Below are 21,926 nucleotides of genomic sequence, written 5' to 3' on the forward strand. Positions count from 1 at the left end.
TAGAAACAGGACTTTCATCAGGAGGCGACGAGTGTCAGGGCGGCCTGAAACTCTGAATGTCTGATACGAGAGCAGAAGGGTCAGGAGACCAGAGGAGGGAATCCAGAGGAAACTTTCGCCTTACGCGTTGCTGTTTAATTATTATCCCATTAGTTCTTTAATTAATCCACACGATTGCAGTGTCTCGACGGCACTATGAGTTCTTCAGGCTAGTGCTGTGCGGACTCTTTCTATTCTTTCACGGCAATGGTCACGGATTGCTTCTTGTTCAGTTGTTCTTGGTCATCCTGATGAGTGATGAGCAAAGTACCAAATATTCAGATATCGGTTTTATTTTTTCGTTTTTGCATTTGGTCGGTTTAAGATTTAAAGTTGCAAATTGCTGATGGTATTGCTGCATAGACGTTTCTTTTTCAGATTCTGTCAATCAATTGATGTTTTTGTACCTTATCTCCTGAAGAAAATTGTCCTGACAAGTGGATAGTATGGGTGATAATGCCTCTTTCGAAGGGAAAAAAAATAACATCCAATTTCCTGATTAGCACAGGAAGAAACACACTGATCCCCAATCACAGTCAAATAATCCAGATGAAACAGGAATCCCCAACTTGATTTGGAAATCAGGAGGGGGAAAACATTGCAAGATTTAAGGAGAAAAAAACAAGAGAGGAGCAGAGCAGAGCAGCATTACTTATACAAGTATCAGGAATTTACAAATCATCATCAGCAGCAGAGCAGCAGCAGCAATTCAGCATCAATCATTGCAATTACCCTCCTCAAATTCCAACCCCATCGCAATAATAATTCACTAATTAATCATCATTATTTTCCCCGAGCTGTTCCAATTCCAAGCCACCGAATCACCATCGATCGTGTCCACGACGATTGCCACCCCAAACCCTCACCTCTCCATCTCGGGCTCGTCGCTGGTGGCCTCCGCCTGCTGCGGAGGCGACGAGGAGAGCTGCGCCGCGGCGAGCGCGTCGGCGAGGGCGCGCATGGCCTTGACCTGCATCTCCAGCGCCGCCACATAGTCAGCCGTCTCCTCGAGCAGCGCCGGCGCGGGGAGCTTCCGGCATCCGGGTACGAGGCGGCCCAGCACGCGGAGCCGCTCCTTCACCTTCCTCTCCTTCAGCATCGGCGGCTCTCCCGCGGAGGAGGCAGCCGCGGCCTTGGCCGCCGCCGCCGCGGCGGCGCGCGCCTGCGGGCGGCGGTGGTGGCGGCGGATCTTCCCGCCGGCCTTGACGAGCACGCGGCGCCTGGACGACGCCGCGCCGGCCAGCAGGATGGCGCGGCTCCACCTCGACTGCCCCCGCGCAGTGAGCGCCAGCGCCGAGTCGGCCGCGGCCTTCACCGCCCGCGGCTGCGCAGGCGCGCCGCCGTCCCGCGTGGCCCGCAGCGCGTCGAGCAGGCGCCGCCCGTAGATCCTCTCCTGCGTGCCGCTCCTCCACCTGGTCCTCACCCCCGTCCCCACCGCCGCTCCTGTCCCCGCCTTCCCCCGCACCTTCGCGCCTCCACCCGCCACCCTCACCCCCGACGACGAGGACGACGACGAGGAGCCGCCTATCGAGATCATCCTGACGCCCACCGCCTCCACCTCCTCCCCCTCCTCCTCCCGATTACCAATCCCAAACCGCAACACCCCCAATCACACCGGAGGCAAATCAAATCGGCCCCGGGCTTAAAGGTGGGTGCGATGGGAGAGAAAGAGAGAAAGAAAGAAGGCGGCGGTGCGGCGGTGGTGGTGGTGGGAGGAGGAAGGAGAGAAGAGAAAGGAAAAGAGAGAGAGAGGTTAGCTTTTCTTTTGGGGCGTAGTTGGGGTTGGGTGTACTACTTATTTGGTGCGGGAGAGAGGTGATTAGCGAGTGGATTAGACATGGGAGGGGGGGAGTGGTGTCGTGGTGAGGTGTGGTGTGGTGTGGTGTTCGCCTCGCCTTTTGATCGTTTCGGTTTGGCGTGGAATTTTTGGCAGTGAGGCGGGTGAGCGTCGCGCGGCGGTAGGCAGGGCCAGGCAAAGGCGTCGTCGCTGTTGAGTGCGCGACGCCTTCGCCTTGGCCTTGGCCCTGGCCCTTCCTTTGATCCTTTCCCCCGCGAGCGTGCCACGGCGTTGGGCGTTGGCACCGCGGTGTAAGGGGTGGTAATTTGCAGTTGAGCACCTACGCTTTGGTGGAATGCGGGGGATATCCCTTTTTCTTTGGCCGGTAGGAGTATGGCTTTGTTTTTTCTGCCGACGATAGAGGACACAAGATTTTCTTATTCTCCTAAGACTTCACAGCATCACTTAAATTCATATATATATATATATCCAGATATATTATGTGTCAATAGATAAATTTAGGCATAGCCAAAAACCTTATAATACAAAACATAAGGAGTACAAAGTTAAAACACTAATTTAAAAAAGTGAGATGATAAATTTATATGTAGAAACTTTTTTTAGTAAAAATTACAATGAGAATGTACACACAGAAATCAAAGAAAAAAAAGAAAAGTTAAGAAAAGAACGCAACCTATATGTTTTTGGTTGCCACCTACAATGGATTTTTAGAAACTCCAACCATCTTGCGTTCTTCCCATATTTTATAGTTGATAACACTGCCACCATTGTGTGTGTTTGAAGCTAAAATCACTGAGAGAGAAACGAGGAAGTTAAAGGATGAGCATGGTTTATCCTCATGGATATAAATTTGAGAAACTATTTTAAGTTTATAGTAAAAAAAAGCACTAGTGATAAAATTAGCAACTTCCACCTTAAAGGATACCATTTGGAGGAATGAAAGGACTAGATTAATACATCTCTAAACCCCTAAACAACGTGTTTTAGGAAAAAAGCATTTATATATATGACTACGTTAGATAACCATGGATATACATATAGTCATTCGTATATATTCTCAAACAATTAGTCTGAAATCATTTTGCTCTCCAACACAAGAACATGCCCTCCAAACTGTTGATCGATCGTACCGAAAGTAATGCAAAAATCAAACCCATACTTTTGGTCCAAAAGACTAAAACCCATACCTGCATGTGAATAGCAAGCTTCCTATGGGTATTACATACAAGATGTTTTTTTCTCTCTCTTATTTAAAACGTTTGATAAAATTATGTTGGGGGATGAGTGTGGAATGGAATATGATTTTCTTTTTTTTCTTTTCCTTTCAGTTGTTTAGTGGGGGTGGGATGGAGACATGTGAACAGGGTGGGGGCCCACCCGCCGGGGATGGGCCGGCTAGGTAGCCTCATGTGTATTCATGTGATTCCCCCCTCCTAAGGTTTTTGATGGGGGCCCTTCTTTTATCTTGTGCTCTCCATTAGTTTATTAATGCTCAACACACTAGTACTAATTTAGTTTAGTTTAGTTTAGTAGCCATTGCAAGATTGCTTTCTTGATTGTTTGAGTTTTTTTTTCTTTTGGTGGTTTCCATGTGCGCCCTCTCTTAGAATGAGCTTGTCTCCAAGCTTTGCTTTCTGGAGAGGACTCCGTGACCGTCTTGGCTGTCATGTCTTCCCCCTTTCTGCTTATTGTTGATAAGCAAAATGGCCCTACGGTTGGGTCTATTGAAAAATTAGATTGGTCCTACGAGTACCATTTAATTAGCTATTTGGGTGATTGATTAGTATATTGACCCTATCAGCAAATAATTATAAGCTCATTTATATATATAGGCAAATGGGCCACTGTAATTCATGCACATACCAATTGAATCATATCGGTATGTATAGCATAGTTTGCTACCACAGATAGGTTAATTTGTCTATTGAAAAAGCGAAAAAAAGGCTTTAGAAAGAGATGGTTGGGGTTTGTAGAAATTCCCCAAGGATGAGATGACATTATAGCTTCATCTAACAACATCGTTAAAAGCCGGTCACTAACATCATGAGCAGAGAGAAAAAAAATAATCTAATCAAGTTCAAGTTCCCTGAACTTTTATTCTTTGTGTCCAAGTTAAGAAACAGAAGGGGGAAAAATAGAATAGTGGGTTGCTCATTATTTTTCTCTTGGTGGAACAACAACTGGAAAACAAAGCCCAATGATCACTATTTCAATCCAATTTAATTAATTTAATCCCCTTATCCTGTTAACATGACTTGTCAATTATCTTTTATTTATTCCATTCCTAACTCAAAAAAAAACACTGATCAGTCAGCTTGGCAGCACACCAAATCCAGATTAGTTGGTTTTGACCTTTATACATCAAGGGTACTATTTGCTCTGTATCTCCCATAGACAAATGTGTGGTTCTATTCAGCTCAGTACAGTAGTTGAGTACGTATAGCAGTAAGTAGATTTGGAATGTTGGGATGGGATCGTAGATCGATCAGCCGCTCCAGCTACTGTCAGGTCATCCTGTCGATCGCTGCATCATTAGAGCAAGCAAGTTAAATAGTTAAATAGTATAGCTAACTGTTAGTTTCAATTTATCTATAGTTAATCTAATAGTCAATTTATGTAATAGTTATCTATAAAATATCAATATATGGTCCCACATGTCATACACATTTTTTTGTCTTGGAACCTGTATACAGCTGGCTATAAATTAGTAGCCCACCTCTGTTCTCTCTCCTCTTTTATCTCTTTAAAATATGCTTACAGTTGGTTTATAACGAAATATTGTATCTGCTCTTATATTGCTGCTGTTTGTTGACTAATGACACGTTGAGGATGTCTTGATGACCAAGATAATTAGAATGGATCATATATAATAAAATGTAATAATTAAGCTAATGTTACTGCTGCTATAGCTTAGCAGGTGCAGTGCAAGCACGTTGGATCCGGCCGGCAGGTCACATGTCGTCGCTACCGACCTATCAAAATCCGGAAAAGGGGAAAAGAAGAGGCTTTCCCTTTTTCTCCTTGTTGTTATCATTCCACTGTGGAGGATTCGTGCGTGGTTGCTGTCACATTCACATTCTCACATGGTCACAAGGACTAGAGTGCTCAGCAGCTAGGGAAAATTTGCAGGACCCCACCTGAAAGTACATCGGATTTTGATATATACTCCTCTTGTGAGGCTGTGACTATATATATGTATCTTCATTTCACTGTTTCAATAGGTAACATATTTTATTAAAAAATATATAAATACAATAAGGACAACTCTTCGGTATATTTTACTGGTGGTATTATACTACTAGTAGAAAAAGAGTTTTTTTTTTACTCAGTTAATTATTTGATTAGTAGTATTTTGTAATTTTGTTTTTCTTTGCAATAAAGATCATAATGAAAGGACGATATTACACCTTCAAATTTCTATTACACCTAATATTATTGATAGTATAATTTAATCATAGTCGTCTAATAAAAATAGATCAACGGTATGTATTAAATTTTACTACCAATAAAATGCACCGGTATCAGGCCATACAATAAATTTGTCACAGGAATCACATCAGCAACTTAGTACAATACCATGGCATTGTCATATTCCACCGTCTTCATTCTTACCCTATTTTGGCACTCGCCACACCAACCATTTCCCTCGACCCCTCGTGTATTGCTCATCATCTGCTATGATCAACCCTTAATTCCCCTAGCCTAATCAATGACAAATAAAACCAAAATATTAATAACTCATCCTTCACTATCTGAAACAAGAGACATAGAGCTGGCCTAATGGACATCCATGGCAATAACTTTTATATATCTCTAGAGCTAAACATAGCAAAACTTTAATAATGAGCAGAGAGATTAAGTTGGTGCTACGTGATATATAGCCACTGTGGCTATGACAGACAAACAGTACCACGTTTGGCCGGTAATGCACTAGCGATCGAAGAGGGCGGATGCCAATAGAGCTGGCTAGCTGTACTCGATTGATCGGTGATGATCCATCCAGTGGGCAATGGTGGTGCTGCACTGCAGCATGGGGATCGATCGTGGGGTGGCCCGGTGGAGCACCCAAGCTAGCATATGTGTGCATACGCATCGATACATGGCTGTGTGTAGGACGCGGCCAGCGATTGGCGAGTTCAGATCCTCTACAACACTGTATCTATAGTCAATAGACCTGGCCATATGTTATGCTGATATAAGATCCCATTTAATATTGTATCTATAGGTGATAGGGTCCACATATCAGTCTGGCCGTACTGCATAGGACCCTATTTAACGATTTGCACGCAGCCATGGATCACGTGTCAATGAGCGATCGGTATGCACGCATCGGTCGAGCGGTCACAGATTCATGCGTGTGCGAAGCACGACGGATCGAGGTGGTGACTTGGGTTTGGGAGCTAGCAGCTAGGACTCGACATCCATCATGTCCATGTGGTCACCACATCGTCGTTATTGATTGTGCATTATTAGTTGTTAACTTGCTATGTATCCGTAGCTAGCTAGCCGGGCGGCCGGGCTAGCTCTAGCTAGATTGATATAGTATATATGAGTTTTTTTTACATATAAAAAAGTGGTACCTTTTTAACAATGAAAAAATTATTCTCGAGTCATATGTTAATTAAAAGTGGATGGTGCTTAATTAAGTAACTTGAGCTTTGCGAAACATAATTGAATACATAACTCTTTTAGTCTATCAAGCTATATTAGTTCTGTATCCTTTGTTATATTAGTTTAATTAGCTGGATTTTATTTTTTGGTTTTGGCCTTAAAAAGGTACCATATTTATAGTGATAATCGTAGAACTGAATATTCAAGAACCTTAAAATCATTCCGATTATATGCTATAGCTTAGGCCATTGTTTGGTTAGTACTGGCTAGTTAGATCGTGGAATATTCATGCGTAGTGGTAAATAGCGGTGGAGCCAACAAAGTCTCTAGAACAGCTAATAGTGTTTATCGAACAATCAGATTAGTACGTAGATATCAATAGCTCAAGAGTCGTCAAGGGATGATTCTTTGACTTTTCCAAGCAAAAAAAGGTATATTTAGAAATAAAAAATAATTTATGAATATAACTTTAATTTATACACGTGTTATTAGTAATCTAAAAGTCAATGTTAAAAAATAAACTATCAGAAAAAACCTTAAAATCTATTCTAAATTTAAATTAAAAAAATAAATATTGATCTATAAGCATAAGCATAAATCAAAAGATACGATAGTCATCTTCATCCATCCTCTTGACCCTGTGAGCCTAAATATGGGAACCCATTATGCCATGCACATTCAGATGATGGTGTGTATTGAAGCAAGTGCTCTTATCCTATAAACCTATACGAGTGATCCTCACTGACTTATTTTCCTGCTCTCTGATTGTTTCACCTAAGCATGTCATTATTATTAGTTGATCATTAAGATAGACAAAATTATTGTAATCAGCCGTTTAACTGTTTTCTTTAGGCCAAAGGATGAGACCTTTAGCTGCTGCATCAAGCCCAAGCGTCAACAGCATCAAGCCCAGTCGTGAGGCACAAAGAAAACAACCCATCTCATACCCGGTCGCTGCCATCTCTTTCTCTTGCTTTCTTTCTCACGCAGCAGACACTGCCGCCGCCGGCCGCCATTCGAGCGCTTTCTCTTTCTCTTGCTTTCGTTCTCACGAACAGCACGCTGCCGCCGCCGGCCAAAATCAGACGCCATGGATGCTCCGCGCCGCCCCCTCCCCGTTGGCACTCACACGCCCCACCTCCTTGCGTCAGCTATCCAAACAGCACTCCACATCGCTCCCCTATCCCGCCGGCCGTCCAGCGCCCCCATCCTTGCGGACGGCGAGTTTGCTAGCTCCGGTGACCCCTCCTCTCCCTGGTGGCAGTCCGACGACTTCTCTCCTCCCCAGAGACCCTCCTTCCTGCCATTCCCTCTCCGGTCGCCCCTTCCCCTTCTCCTTCCTTGCTCGCCCCCAACACACTGTCTCACACCGTTCGCCTCCTCATACCACAGCCATAAAGGGGAGCTGTCGCCTCTTGATGGCTGCCATAAAGAAATTAACTCCCTACCTCACGTAACAGCCAACTCATCCTCCTCTTTCGCTAATCCTTCAACCCACACAAATTCACTTCCTCATCCACCCTCCATCATTTTTGTTTCAACCGAGTTTTCACATGAGGTTCCGAATCATTCCACGGATGCTATTCAAACATAGGGTGTCTTTACTTAAAATCACTTGTGCTTGCAATACAAACTTTTGTTATAAAAAATTATTAAAAAATTCCACAGCAACGTGCGGAGTATCTTCCAGTTATAACATAGATACCGTTGTCGCTATTAGGAGCCAACATGAGCTAGGTCAAAAACCAAAATTTAGGCACCCTGTTATTTAAATAAAGGTGATTGTTTGGACGGCATATCTATAAATTAAAAATAATTTATAAATATAACTTATATATATATATATATATATATTCTTACCAATCTAAAAGTCAAGTTAAAAAAATAAAGTATGATGAAAACCCCTAAAATATATTCTAAATTAAAATTTTAAATTTTGGCTTATAAATATAAGCATAAGAGAAAAGATGGGGTGAAAATGTTTTGATATATACCTGAGTTTTATATTTTTCATTTTTCTTCCGGTCTTCAAATTGTCCTTTTTTAGCTTTTCTATTCTAATTTTCTTTTCAATTTAATCGAATCTATCATTTCCGTTTCAATATGCATTTTTATCACATTTTCTTGCTTCTAAAGTCGGCAAGATGAGCCGAGGGAAACACTTGGCGCAATAGCCCATAGTAATTACTCCCTCTAGTAAAGGAAAATTTAGTAAAGGAAAATTGACGCTAGTAAAACTAAACTTACTTCTTCAATGTCAAATAAGTTTTAACGGGTACGCTTTTATTCCGGTTGTCGCATATATTAGTTGACTTGTATAACTGTGCATATATAAAAAGAGTAATTTTATATCTTTTGAGAAGATATTAGGAGATATGTCTACTCAAAGACCGTAAAATTGATCATATAGGGAAGCTGGCATACATCCATCCATACATACACATACGTAGCGCTGTAAATGTACAACGGAAGGCAAAGTGATACTGTACTGTACTACATGCATGCAGTACTGTACAGACAGGCAGATGTGCAGCACGCACGTATATAGATAGTACATCCGACATACTATCAACTAATCAATACCGTATTTCATACGGATGAGATCGATCGATCACTTGCGTGCGTGCGTACGCACGTATATGTATACATAGAGCCGTACATGAATACGTATATACACATGCGTGCATACAGCTGCAGACGCATGCAGGAGGAAGAAAGCTCCAGCACATCTGTCGGTAGCAGGCTACTAGCACGTACAGTTGCGGGTCACTATGCACCCAACGTGCCATGTCGAGGGAGAGACGTCAATCGAAATAGGCTTCTCTGATCAGCTCTCTCCGTCCATCCATGCATGCACATGCACACAAATATATGTGCATGGTCCATATGGAATTGAACTCTCGCAAATCATATATATATATATATACACACACATATATCAGCAATTTTATCGTACTTGAAAAATACTTGAAGGTATCACTGTTTTCTATATAAAATTAAAATTTAGTGTCTTTTGATACCTTTGATATCTTAGATATTAGAAAGTACCAAATTTTACGTAAAAGATAGTGACACCTCAAGTACCTTCTCAAGAATAAAAAATGCTATATATATATACGTCTGCACAACTACACATGCCTGCTTATAAGGACTTTTTGTATCTATCGAAAATTCATGATATTGCAAGTGAATATACACATCAAATCGTGGTGGTGGGATCATGGGTTGTCTGAGAAAGACACCCTCCAAATTGATCCTTCAGCATCTCGATATATTCCTTTCATGTTATTTATTTGACACAAGTAACTTTTAAATTTATGTTTGGTCATTTATCTTATTTAAAAAGTTATATAATTATTAACTATTTTGTTATGACCTGATTATTACTATAGACAATTTAAGCATGACCTATAATTTTATATATTTATAAAAAAATTAAATAAGACGATAATCAAACATATATCTAAAAGTCAATACGTACGTGAAATAAAAAAAATAAAGGAACTATATAGAGCTTAAAACACTCTATTGTGAGCTTTTTACCATCTTTAAAAAAAAGTACATTACATTTATGTACCATATTTTTCGGCATAAAAATTTAGTACCTTAAGGTAGATACTAAAATTTTGTACTAAATTTTTTTTACATCAATGTACTTTTTTTTAAAGATGGTAAAGAAAGCCCCTCTATTGCAGAATAGGATGGTAAAGGTGTACACTTGGACACTACTCTACCCGAGTAAGCTTGAAATTATAATAAATAGATTGTGAGAAAACAATCTCTTAGAATTTAGAAAAACTAGGTTTTTAGTTTCCAACTCTTAGTTTATTTTCTATATTATACAACTACATATTATCAAAATCTAGGTAAAAATCTGAATTATTTAGGAAAACTGAAGATTTTAGGAGAAATTGTAGCTATCACAGGTTCGCTAAATTAATGAGGCCCTAACTATATCATTCTACTCAATATTGGTCGCCTACTCTGTTCACGTACTCTGTCTCTCTATTGTTTGACAGGAGATCTGCTAGCTTGTAGTAACTTGTAATTAATGGTCTTATTGTGTTTGCATCATGATTATTCGAGGTGAAAACCGGACATGACACTTGTCAATATTGGTACATTAAAAATAGATATTCGGTCGACTTGTAAAAAAATAGCTACTAAAACCTTTCATTATTTCCCAAATCTGTCCCAGTGGTTTCTAAAAAAAAACACAGTTTTTTAATCAGTATCAAACCCCGCTTTGCAATGAAGATGAAGCGGCGGCCGGCTTGCACTATAGGAGATTTGATGGGTGTAGGGCATGCCACTATATATGCCACTATATATGAGTTTGGACCCAACAGGGTAATTGGGTTGATCGATCTACAGATAATCAAACTGTACTTCCACATGTTATGCTGTCCTCGTGCAAGACAGTTTGGATTCAAAAGCAAGCTCTGCTCTCTTGGGAAAAAGAAAAAAAAAGCAAACTCCGTTCCGTTCCGGCGTTCCCACTTGTTTGTCCAATTAATTTGACCAAAAGTTGCATGATTGTTAGTAAACTCTCTGTAGATTAGAAATGTCCATCATTTTAGATAATTTCTCTAGCAAAAAGCTTAAAAATTCTAAGAAGGGGCTAGCTAATAGACAGCTAGTACTTTTTTTCTTAAAAAAAACTAGGTTAATTTTCTATCAGCTGGATTATATTTTAAACCACCTTGTGTTGGGTTAGGTTTATTGGGTTGAGCTTTTAAGTTCACTTTTCTATCTTATATGGAGCTAACGGCTTAAAAGTCTCAAATTTAATGGTGGGATACTGCCTATGCCTCAAATAAACTGAAAGACTACTCGGACATAACTTTTGGCTTCACAATCTAAGAGTGGTTTACAGATTTTAAAAAACTAATAAAATGTTACTTATTTGTTTAAGATTTTGTTTTTTGGCTTAAAAATCATCTTATAAGCCCAACCAAAGAAAACCTTCATATTTTGGATTCTATAGCTATCAATTCTTATCACTCGTATTCTAAGAATTTGAATAGCTAAAGATTCTCACATAAACTAGCTAGGGCTACCAAAAGCTCCTATAGATAGGGTTAACGTCTTTTCGTAACTTTGATTATCGATGATTAGAGGGTTCTTATATATATTTGGTACATGGAAAGCCACTAGATTTGCCATGCTTTCCGTAACTTAGTCACTCTATCTGTTTTGTATTATAAATCATTTTATGTTTGTTTTAAGTCAAACATTTTTGAGTTTTAACCAAATTGTAGAAAAATATAGTAATCCCTACATCACAAAATAAATATAGTATACAATTTTATGTTTTAGATGTTGCTATATTTTTCTATAAATTTGATCAAACTTGAAGATGTTTAATTTAGTATAAAACCCAAATGATTTATAAAATGAAACATATGAAGTACTAACTTAATTTTCTCTTTCAATCTCAATATATAATATCTACAAAAACTAGAGGAAGAAGTTGGAGACCATGAACCGTGAAAGACCATCACATATATACATCATTATTCTTGCTGACTAGAAGGATTAATCGATCCTGCACGGCGTTTGACTTGTTTGATCCTACGAACTATATTCCTATAAAGTTGCCCTCACTAAATGTAATTAATGTTTTTTTCTCTGTAGAAACCACATCACCTTAATTATTTTTAGCAATTACATAGGGATTTATGATGCAAACTCTCTCTTTTCATATATATGTACTTTCCTTTTTCTTTTAAAAAATAGGATAAACTCGGCTATGTTAGATTTCTATTCAGATCATCTAGGGTTCTAGCTCTAGTAGGGTTCTTCTGTTCTATGAATCGATGACATTGTACGGGTATTAAAACGGGATTAGGGTTGTGGGTATAGACCAGTGGAGCAGCTTGCAGATGAAGAAGAGGAACCGGCCATCGTCGTCCTCGCTGCGCCTTGGGGCTGATGGCAGGACGGTGGTCGGAGTAGTCCGGCAAGGTGGCAGCGCGGCGGTGGTGATCCTGTCACTGGCTACGTCCCCTCTAGATTGGTTAGGGTTTTGTGGGGTGGAGTGGCGACGGCGATGAACTTCGTGTCCTATGCAATGCCAGCCTCCACCCCCTTTTATATGGCGCAGTGTGACAGGGGCCCACTAGCCTATTGGGCTGGACGCCCCTCATCAGGGCGCGATCAAGGCCCCTTTAGCCATTGGGCTAAAAGGCTGGAGATCAATTCTAACATTCTTCCCCTTGATCTCACTATTTCTTTTAGGCTTTTTCTATTCCATCAAAGGTCTGCACATAGAGCATGTTTCATCGTCTCAGTCAATCACCGATGGATTCCATAGCCACTATGCACATCTCTATTCAGAAACAGATGCTTTACTTTTGGGCCATATAGTCCAGGAATCATAAGGCTTCCCTTAAACCCATGCCGGCTACATGTTCCTTGAACACGTTGGGTGGTAGGCCTTTCGTGAGCGGATCCGCGAGCATTTTATCTGTTTTAATGTGTTTGAGACTGATTATTTGATCCCGGACTTTGTCTTTCACAACATAGTATTTTATGTCAATGTGTTTGGCAGCACTACTTGACTGATTGTTGTGAGCGTACATTACTGCGGGTTTATTGTCGCAGTATAACTTTAGTGGTTTCTCAATACTGTCAACCACCTTTAAACCGGGTATGAACTTTTTAAGCCAGTTCACCTGCCTTGTTGCCTCATAGCATGCTATAAACTTGACATACATTGTAAACCCTGCGGTGATCGTCTGTTTTGAGCTTTTCCATGAAATAGCTCATGCCGTAAGAGTAAACACGTATCCCGATGTCGACTATGTGTTGTCTGTTGCAAAATCGGAATCAGAGTTCCCCACTACCTGGAGCGATTCTGATCTTCTGTAAGACAGCATGAGGTCTTTTGTTCCTTGCAAATAACGCAAGAATTTCTTTACTAATTTCCAGTGCTCTGGGCCTGGATTACTCTGAAATCTGAAAAGTAACCCGATAACAAATGCCAAGTCAGGTCGTGTGCACACTTGCGCGTACTATAGGCTTCCTACAGCTGACACATAAGGCTTTGTTTTCATTTCATTGAGCTCATATTGATTTCTGGGACACTGCGATGCCCCATATTTTTCGCCTTTTACTATAGGAGGTGGTGAAGAACTACAGTTGGACATGTTGAATCTCTTCAATACCTTTTCTATATATATCTTTTGGGAAAGTCCTAATGCATACTTTCTTCTATCTCGGTGAATCTCTATGCCCAAAACATGTAAAGCTTCACCGAGGTTCTTCATATCAAAATTCGATGACAAGAATTTCTTTATTTCCTGTAGTTGACTGACATCATTACTAGCTAGTAAAATGTCATCCACATACATAATTAGTAAAATAAATCTCCCATTCTTAAACTTTGAATAAATACAGTTATCCTCAATATTCTCTTGGAACCCAAATTTCTTTATTGTCCCATCAAACTTCAAGTACCACTGTCTCGAAGCTTGCTTTAGACCATAAATCAATCTCTTCAATCGACATCCCATATTTTTATTTCCTTTTATGACAAAACCTTTTGGTTGTGCCATATATATTTTTTCCTCCAAATCACCATTTAGGAATGCCGTTTTTACATCCATCTGATATAATTCCAAAACATAATGTGCCACCAATGCTATTATAATTCTGAAGGAATCTTTACATGAGACTGGAGAAAATGTCTCGTTGTAATCAATTCCTTATCTTTGCGTGAAACCCTTTGCCACAAGTTGCGCCTTAAACTTTTCTATATTCCCTCTAGAGTCATATTTGGTTTTGTAGACCCATTTACAGCCTACTGTTTTAGCTCCTTTAGGAATTTGTTCTAAATCCCAGACATCATTTAATTTCATTGATTTCATTTTATCTTTCATGGCTTCCATCCATTGAGAAGAACGAGCGCTTCTCATGGCCTCTTCGTATGAGGTGGGATCATCCTGCATATGAGACTCTTCTACATTATAAACTTCATACTCATCACGGATAGCCGATCTTCTGACTCTTTCAGACTTTCTAGGGGCCTCCTGTTTGAGATTGTTGAGGCTCCTCCCCTTGTGTGGCACTAGTTTCTGTTGGATCCTGTATGACAGGTTCCTCACTTTCATTCATTGTTGCCACAGAAGGGGTAACAACATGAGGTGGTACCGTAACGTCAAACGGAATTGACAGAGTTGACCCAACATCAGCATGTAGAGAAAAGAAAGGTTCTTGAGTCGACAGAGCGGATTCTGACACACGCCTCTCCTCAAGATCAATCTCTCGAACTACCGAGCTCCCCCTAATCGTCTCGTCTTCCAAGAAGACGGCGTGTCTCGTTTCTACAAACTTTGTATAATTATCGGGATAGTAGAAACGATAACCCTTCGATTATTCAAGATAGCCAATAAAATAACATCTAACTGTTTTGGGATCCAATTTCCCAATGGATGGGTTAAAATACTTTAGCCTCTGCAGTACTCCCCCACACATGGAGGTGAGCTAGCGAGGGTACTCTTCCTGTCCATAGCTCATATGGAGTTTTGGGCACCGATTTGCTTGGAACTCTGTTGAGAATATGAATGGCGGTTTTTAACGCCTCCATCTATAACCCCAATGGTAGGGTGGAGTAACTCATCATACCGCGTACCATATCCATGAGGGTACGGTTACGCCTTTCAGCTACTCCATTCTATTGAGGTTCGCCTAGTGTAGAATACTGGGCTACAATTCCATTTTCTAACAAGAACCTTGCAAAAGGTCTAGGAACTTGCCCATATGGCGTGTGTCGACCATAATACTCCCCCGCACGGTCAGACCTTACTACTTTAATCCTTTTGTCATGCTGATTTTCAACCTCAGCCTTAAATATCTTAAATTTATCCAAGGCTTCTGATCTTTCTTTAATTGGATAAACATAACCATAGCGGGAGTAATCATCTGTGAATGTTATGAACGAGTCATAACCATCCACGCTTTTCACGGAAAATGGACCACAAATATCTATGTGTATGATCTCTAAATTTCCCGTGGATCGTGTTACACCCTTTTTGATGCTCTTTACAAATTTGCCTTTAATGCAATCTATGCATTGTTCTAAGTCTGAGAACTCCAACGGAGGAAGAATCTCATTCTTAACTAGTCTCTCAATTCTCCCCCTCGAAATATGGCCTAAACGACAGTGCCATAATTTCGATGAGACATTAGGAGTTCTCTTTCTTTTCTTATTTTCTGTTGTCGATGAGGACACAACATTCACACTCTTAGAAAGAGATAACAATATAAAACTCATCTTGCAAGCATTAAGACCAATACGTTCATTATTACACCATATTTCACATTTGTCGTCTCCAAAATGACAATGATATCCTCCAAATCCATTGGCTTCAAGTTGGAAGTCATCTCACTCATTCTTAGGACGTGGTGTCTCACACCACCTCCACGGTACTTTTCTGTCATAGGCTGTTCTATCAGCTGTGTCACATAAATCTTTGAAGAACCGGTAAACTGAATCTTTATTCTTTCAAGGTACTCTGAGGCGGTGTCAGAGTTTGAGATTGAGCCCAATATGGTTGGCTCAATCACATTCTTTATCATAGCCAAACATTTCTTGTTGGCTAAGGACCACTTTTGTGTTCTGTCATATGACATAACAAGGGGAGCATGGTCCCTTTGTCTCTTTTGCTAGTCAACATCTGATTCTTCTGCGCCTCTGACTAGTGCAACAGGCTCTATAGGATATGGGGTAGTCAATAACCCCGTCCACCTCTCCCAAGATAAAAGCAAGATCGAGTTTTCTTTTCCATTCAAGGTAGTTATCTCCTTTCAGGGTCGAAAATTCTTTGATGCAACCCATCAAGGACTAACCACCAGTAACAATCATATATGGTGAAAAGAAATCAACAATAAAATATTATGCATTAGGCCTAAGTTACCGTTGGGTAAAATTAGACATAACACATAAAACCATAACTGTAATATTGTGATTAAAACGTTGGTCAAAATCAAATATCACAGCACATAATCAATGTCCCCAAAATTAAATTCTCCCGTTGGTTCGAAATTTAATTTTCGAAACACTAACTTTCATCAATTTTAATCTATTTGCAGCGGAAATGCAATTAAATATCCTCTAAACAATTTTCACGTTGGTTCAAATTGCTTAGAAAAATTCAAATATACAATTTCTTTTATTTAAATCGGCCCCGAGGGACCAAAATTAGACCTTTCCGGGCGAAACAGCAAGCCCATCGGCCTTTTTCCTCACGCGCGCGCGTGCCTCCCCCCACCCAGGCCGCAACCTGGGCGTGGGCCGAGAAAGCCGCCAGCCGCGCGCGCCTTTTTGGGCCGAATTCGGCCCGGACGACGCCGACCGTCTGATCTGCTAGGGTTTTGATCGGATGGCCGGGCGGAGGGATCGGCAGATCAAAACGCCCCTCAGCCGCAGCCCGGTCCAAACCCTAACCCTAGCAGCATTTCTGTCCTCTCTTTCGCGGGCGTAGCCGCGTCGAGCGGTGCCGGCGCCGCCGGCAACCCCCGCGCCGCCGTCGCCGGCGACCACGCGCCGGCCCCGCGACCACCTTCTCTTCTCTCCCCACCGTCCGAACTCATACCTCCCCCACCGTGCGAGTGCGAGAGAGAGCGAACCAGCGGCGATGGAGATGGGGCGCGTCCGATCCGCGCGGCGGCGCCGTCGTTCGGCCACTCGCCGGCGCGCGCGCTCGCCGTCGGGTGAGCGCGCCGCTGTCGAGAAGCCTTGCAGCGGCATTCGGCCGGCGCCCGTCCTTGTCTGCCTCCTTTCTTTTCCTCCTCTTCGACCCTGTGTGACGGCGTCCTCGTGACGGCCGACTTCGGCCATCCCGAGCGCGCACTCCGGCGGTGAAGACGGAGGTTCAACCGCCACGGTGTCAACGACGACCGGCGGCAGCGACGGAGGTTAAGGTTTCCCCTTCCCATCCATCTACTTTTCTGTTCCAATTGGTTTTTCTTTGGGGATCGAATCCCTTTCGATTTTTCTTTGGATTTCAAACCCAAAACATAACTAAACTCTAGAGGCCTTGCTCTGATACCAATGTTAGATTTCTATTCGGATCATCTATGGTTCTAGCTCTAGAAGGGTTCTTCTATTCTATGAATCGATGACATTGTATGGGTATCAAAACGGGATTAGGGTTGTGGGTACAGACCAGTGGAGCAGCTTGTAGATGAAGAAGAGGAACCGACCATCGTCGTCCTCACTGCGCCTTGGGGCTGATGGCAGGGACGGTGGTCGGAGTAGTCCGGCGAGGTGGCGGCGCGGCGGTGGCGATCCCATCACTGGCTGCACCCCTCTAGATCGGTTAGGGTTTTGTCGGGTGGAGTGGTGACGGCGATGAACTTCGTGTCCTATGCAATGCCAGCCTCCATCCCCTTTTATATGGCGTAGTGTGACAGGGGCTCACCAGCCTATTGGGCTGGACGCCCCCGATCAGGGCACGATCAAGGCCCCTTTAGTCGTTGGGCTAAAAGGCTAGAGATCAATTCTGACAAGCTATGACAACGATGTACACAGCGATAACATTCGTGGTTCAATTCAATTTTGACAACGATGTACACAGCGATAACATTCGTGGTTCAATTCAATTTTGGGAAGACACACACTTTAAATCTAACTTTTGGATACCTGACTAAATTTACATATTACACGAGGTACACGATCTAATTATAACGCAAATCCATCTTCCACCTCATGTATTTATCATTGTGATGCAAAAAAAAAAACCTATCGCAACACGCTGGATTATTATTATTTACTACTTTACCTCAGTTTCATATTATAAAATGTTCTAATCTTTTCGTGATTTAAATGGATTACACACACGCACGTAGATCAAAAGACAATGGAATGGGCGGCGCAGTTAATCTAATAACCATGTGCACGACCGCGTGGTAAATTATAGTACTCCTAGTACACAGTGGTGTTTAATTTTCTTAACCAAACCCTACGTGTAGGGCTTATTGATCACGAGTGAAACAACAAATAAAGAAAAAGAAATTAACCTGCGTTGTTCAACAAAACGTGTCCGGGCGAGATAGATCGTATACCTATTACTAGAAATAAATTAACAAGCTCCAACGGCAAATGCATCTAGCTAGCTAGTCAATTAGGAGAAACATGCAACTAATCAGCATATAATGTAACAGAAGTAGGCCGGCCGGCATTACGTCTCTGCGTACGTAGACACTCGCACGAAATCATCGTGCTGAAGCCCCAACTAATGGCAAGCCACATCCATGTTCTTAGGATTGCAGCAGCCGTAGCACACATAATCATCGATCGACCGATGACCGATCGACTAAATTATTCTGTCGCCCTGATGATCCAACATTAACAGCTAATCACACCCACAAAAATGCACTCCCTGATGATTACAATGGATCAATAATACATCAACGAAATATAATGCATATATTGCAGTACAAGCAGCCGTTGGATCTGTCGACGCGAGACGCGAAAGAATCACTGAATCAGCAGCCAGCTAGCTAGGTCGATCAATCATTAGGTCGCCGGTGCAATGGACAGATGGAGCCTAATTGCATGGTTAATCAATCATCACGGACGCGTGTGCACGAATCGTGATGCAGGCACAGCTGCTCGCAGGCCGGCCAGCCAGCTAAGCTAGCTAGGGCCAGCTCCCGACAACGCCAACAAGCAAAGTCCAAGCAATCATATGAGATCGCTAGCTAGCTCCCCTCTGATTAATCATTCGATCGCGTCGCTCTGATTGCAGTTAGTGATAGAGAGAAAAAATAGTTAATTATAAAATATAATTTATTTACAGCTAGTCTTATCTTTTTGCTTTTTATTTTTCTTATGTTTATAGGCTAAATTTTAAATTTTTAATCTTACATTTAAAGTTAATTTAAAGGTTTTCATCATAGTTTCTTTCTTAGTCTATATTTTTAGATTGCTAAAACCATACATAAAAGTTTTATTTTGAAAAAAGAAAACGACAAGACGACACTTAATCTTAATCTGTGATAGAACTTTCCGGTCGATTAGTTGATTCTTGCAGTTAATCCCTCGTGCCGACACGTCGACGTCTGACAAGCCATATGATCAAACCCACTTTCTTGTTTGGGCTAAATTAATATGATTGTTCAGGTCGATTCGCCAGCCTAGCAGAAACGGATGATCATCATCTGGGTGATTTTGCATGATGGATTAGCTAGCTCTAGGTATAGCTACTAGCTAGGCTGCTAGTGTGACACGAGGTTTAATTTATCTAGGTAATTATCCTGGGGCCATTTAATTAATCTTCCTACGCATCCATCAGCATGCATGTCCATCATGCATAACGTTGACGTCTGACAATATTGACGTCTAACCTGTGAGCCAATCATCGTTAGCGGGTTTAGTACTTTAGTATCGTATTCGATCCATGGTCAATTGGTCAAAGTGTGTCAACATATATAAATGTGGCAGGGAGGTAATGGCTGGCGTTGGATTCAGTTACTGGCTGCTGAAGCTTTTCTTGACACACAAAAAAGAAACATAATTAGCATATATTTAATTAAGTATTAAATATTAAAAACTTTAAAAATAAATTTATTTAATTTTTAAGTAACTTCTATATAGAATTTCTTTTATAGAAAAAGTTGATAATGGATAACAACGTACTCTCTCTTCGTATCTAGTACTTCCTTCGTCTCAATATCTCAATATAAGTGAAGTTCGGTAGAGCCAAATTAGCTATGAGATAAAATAACTTAAATGTTCCTCATTAAATAAGATTATATGTAGTGAGAGGTAAGTTAGGGTAAAATGGATAAAACTTTGAATATAAGGTGATTTATGGGACAACCAGTACTCCGCAAATGCTCTTTATGTGAAACGAATTTGAATACTAGAAATACACTTATTATGTGATAGAGGTTGTAGAAAATACCGTCGACTTTTTTTTTATCACATATGGTTGTAGAAGATACCGTCGACTTTTTTTATCACATATCTTACCATTCTTCTTATTCAAAAAAAATTGGAGAAATATATAAAAATTTAAGTTATAATTAAAATTAATTTGGTAATAATTCTAATCACAATAAAATAAACAATAATTATATATATTTTAAATAAAAAGAATGATCGAATATGTGCCAAAAGATCAATGATGTTATCTATTAAAATATGGAGTATAAACTAAGCCAAACCTCTGAAAGAACGGCATTATATAGGGAGCTTATTTGAGCTTGAGTTTAAAACTCTTAAGTACTTGTTCAGTTTGGAGTGGAAACAATTGATTTAGATTCTAAGAAAAACAAAGTATCATTCGGTTTGTATGGATGATTTACAGTAAAATTAGAGGAAAATTTTCTATCATACAAATTGTAGAGAAAAAAACGTAGAAAATTATGCATCTATTTAAATTTATTTTAAATTCATATTGATTGATTTAGCATTGAATCAAATTCGTTTACTTTTCATGTTCCTGTGGGTTTGAAATCTCTTCAAATAGGGTAATGTATATGGTAGAGTTTTTAGGGAAAATCAGGTGAACAAATCCTATATACATGTATAGTTTATTCTGACTCATTGTTATTAATGCTATTTCTCTCTTCTCTCGATCGGGAGAGATTTCAATCGCCTGATCGAGCTTGGTCGTTGGATTGTGATCTAATCAATCCAACAGACAAAATATCATCTTCAAGCTGTAGGTAAGGAAAGGGAGTGAGTCAGCGAGGCCCCTTTCGGCATCCATGCTAAGCTATCCAGATTACTTCTTTTTCGCGCACACGTTTTTAAAAATACTAAACGGTATATTTTTTTAAAAAAATATATAAAAAAGTTGCTTTAAAAATCATATTAATATATTTTATAATTTTTTATAATTAATAATTAATTAATCATGTAATAATCTATTACTATATTTTCCGCGCCGAATAACTAGCCCTCATCCCTCCTTATACCGTACGCAGCCTGAGGCTAAGTAGCCTCAGTTGAAAATTAATACGGAGATTAGGTCATTCTCGGTGGCCCTTTCATTTGATATTAATTAGGTGTCACATCAGATTTTTTTAATGACATGGCAAGCATTTAATTAGAAAAGAGAAGGGAACCATTTCATCCTAGTGAAAAGGCGCATGGTATTGTTTCCAAACAAATAAAAACTATATAAAAGTCCATTGAGGACAGTACTTCCTTTCACTTACAATTTGTATAACACATTTGATCACACTCTCATGCACGAATTTAATGCTCTACCAAGGCCGCGTTCTTTGCCCCCCTCAAGTTAACTTATCCCCTCGTTTTTCGCGTGCACGCTTCCCGAACTAATAAATGATGTATTTTTTGTAAAACTTTTCTATAGGAAAGTTGTTTTAAAAACATATTAATCTATTTTATATTTTTTTAATAATTAATAATTAATTAAGCATGTACTAATCTGTTACTACGTTTTCCATGCCTGAGATAAGTTAACTTACCCCCTACCTGCCGAACGCGGTCTAAGTCTAT

At 40.5% G+C, this 21,926-nt stretch overlaps 1 protein-coding gene across 1 annotated transcript; it reads right to left on the reverse strand.

Annotated features, from left to right (window-relative positions):
- Positions 1–816: 816 nt before the first annotated feature.
- Positions 817–2,068, reverse strand: LOC107304686 (transcription factor bHLH150-like). The gene has a single exon (XM_040526298.1). The coding sequence runs from the start codon at positions 1,574–1,576 to the stop codon at positions 902–904; it is 675 nt and encodes a 224-aa protein (XP_040382232.1). The 5' UTR covers positions 1,577–2,068; the 3' UTR covers positions 817–901.
- Positions 2,069–21,926: the final 19,858 nt, after the last annotated feature.

Source organism: Oryza brachyantha, chromosome 1 (assembly GCF_000231095.2).
Source record: "Oryza brachyantha chromosome 1, ObraRS2, whole genome shotgun sequence".
NCBI lineage: Eukaryota > Viridiplantae > Streptophyta > Magnoliopsida > Poales > Poaceae > Oryza > Oryza brachyantha.

What these genes read in the sequence shown, in the direction of transcription:
- LOC107304686 (XM_040526298.1), bottom strand. Translation starts at nt 1,576, where the DNA reads ATGATCTCGATAGGCGGCTCCTCGTCGTCGTCCTCGTCGTCGGGGGTG.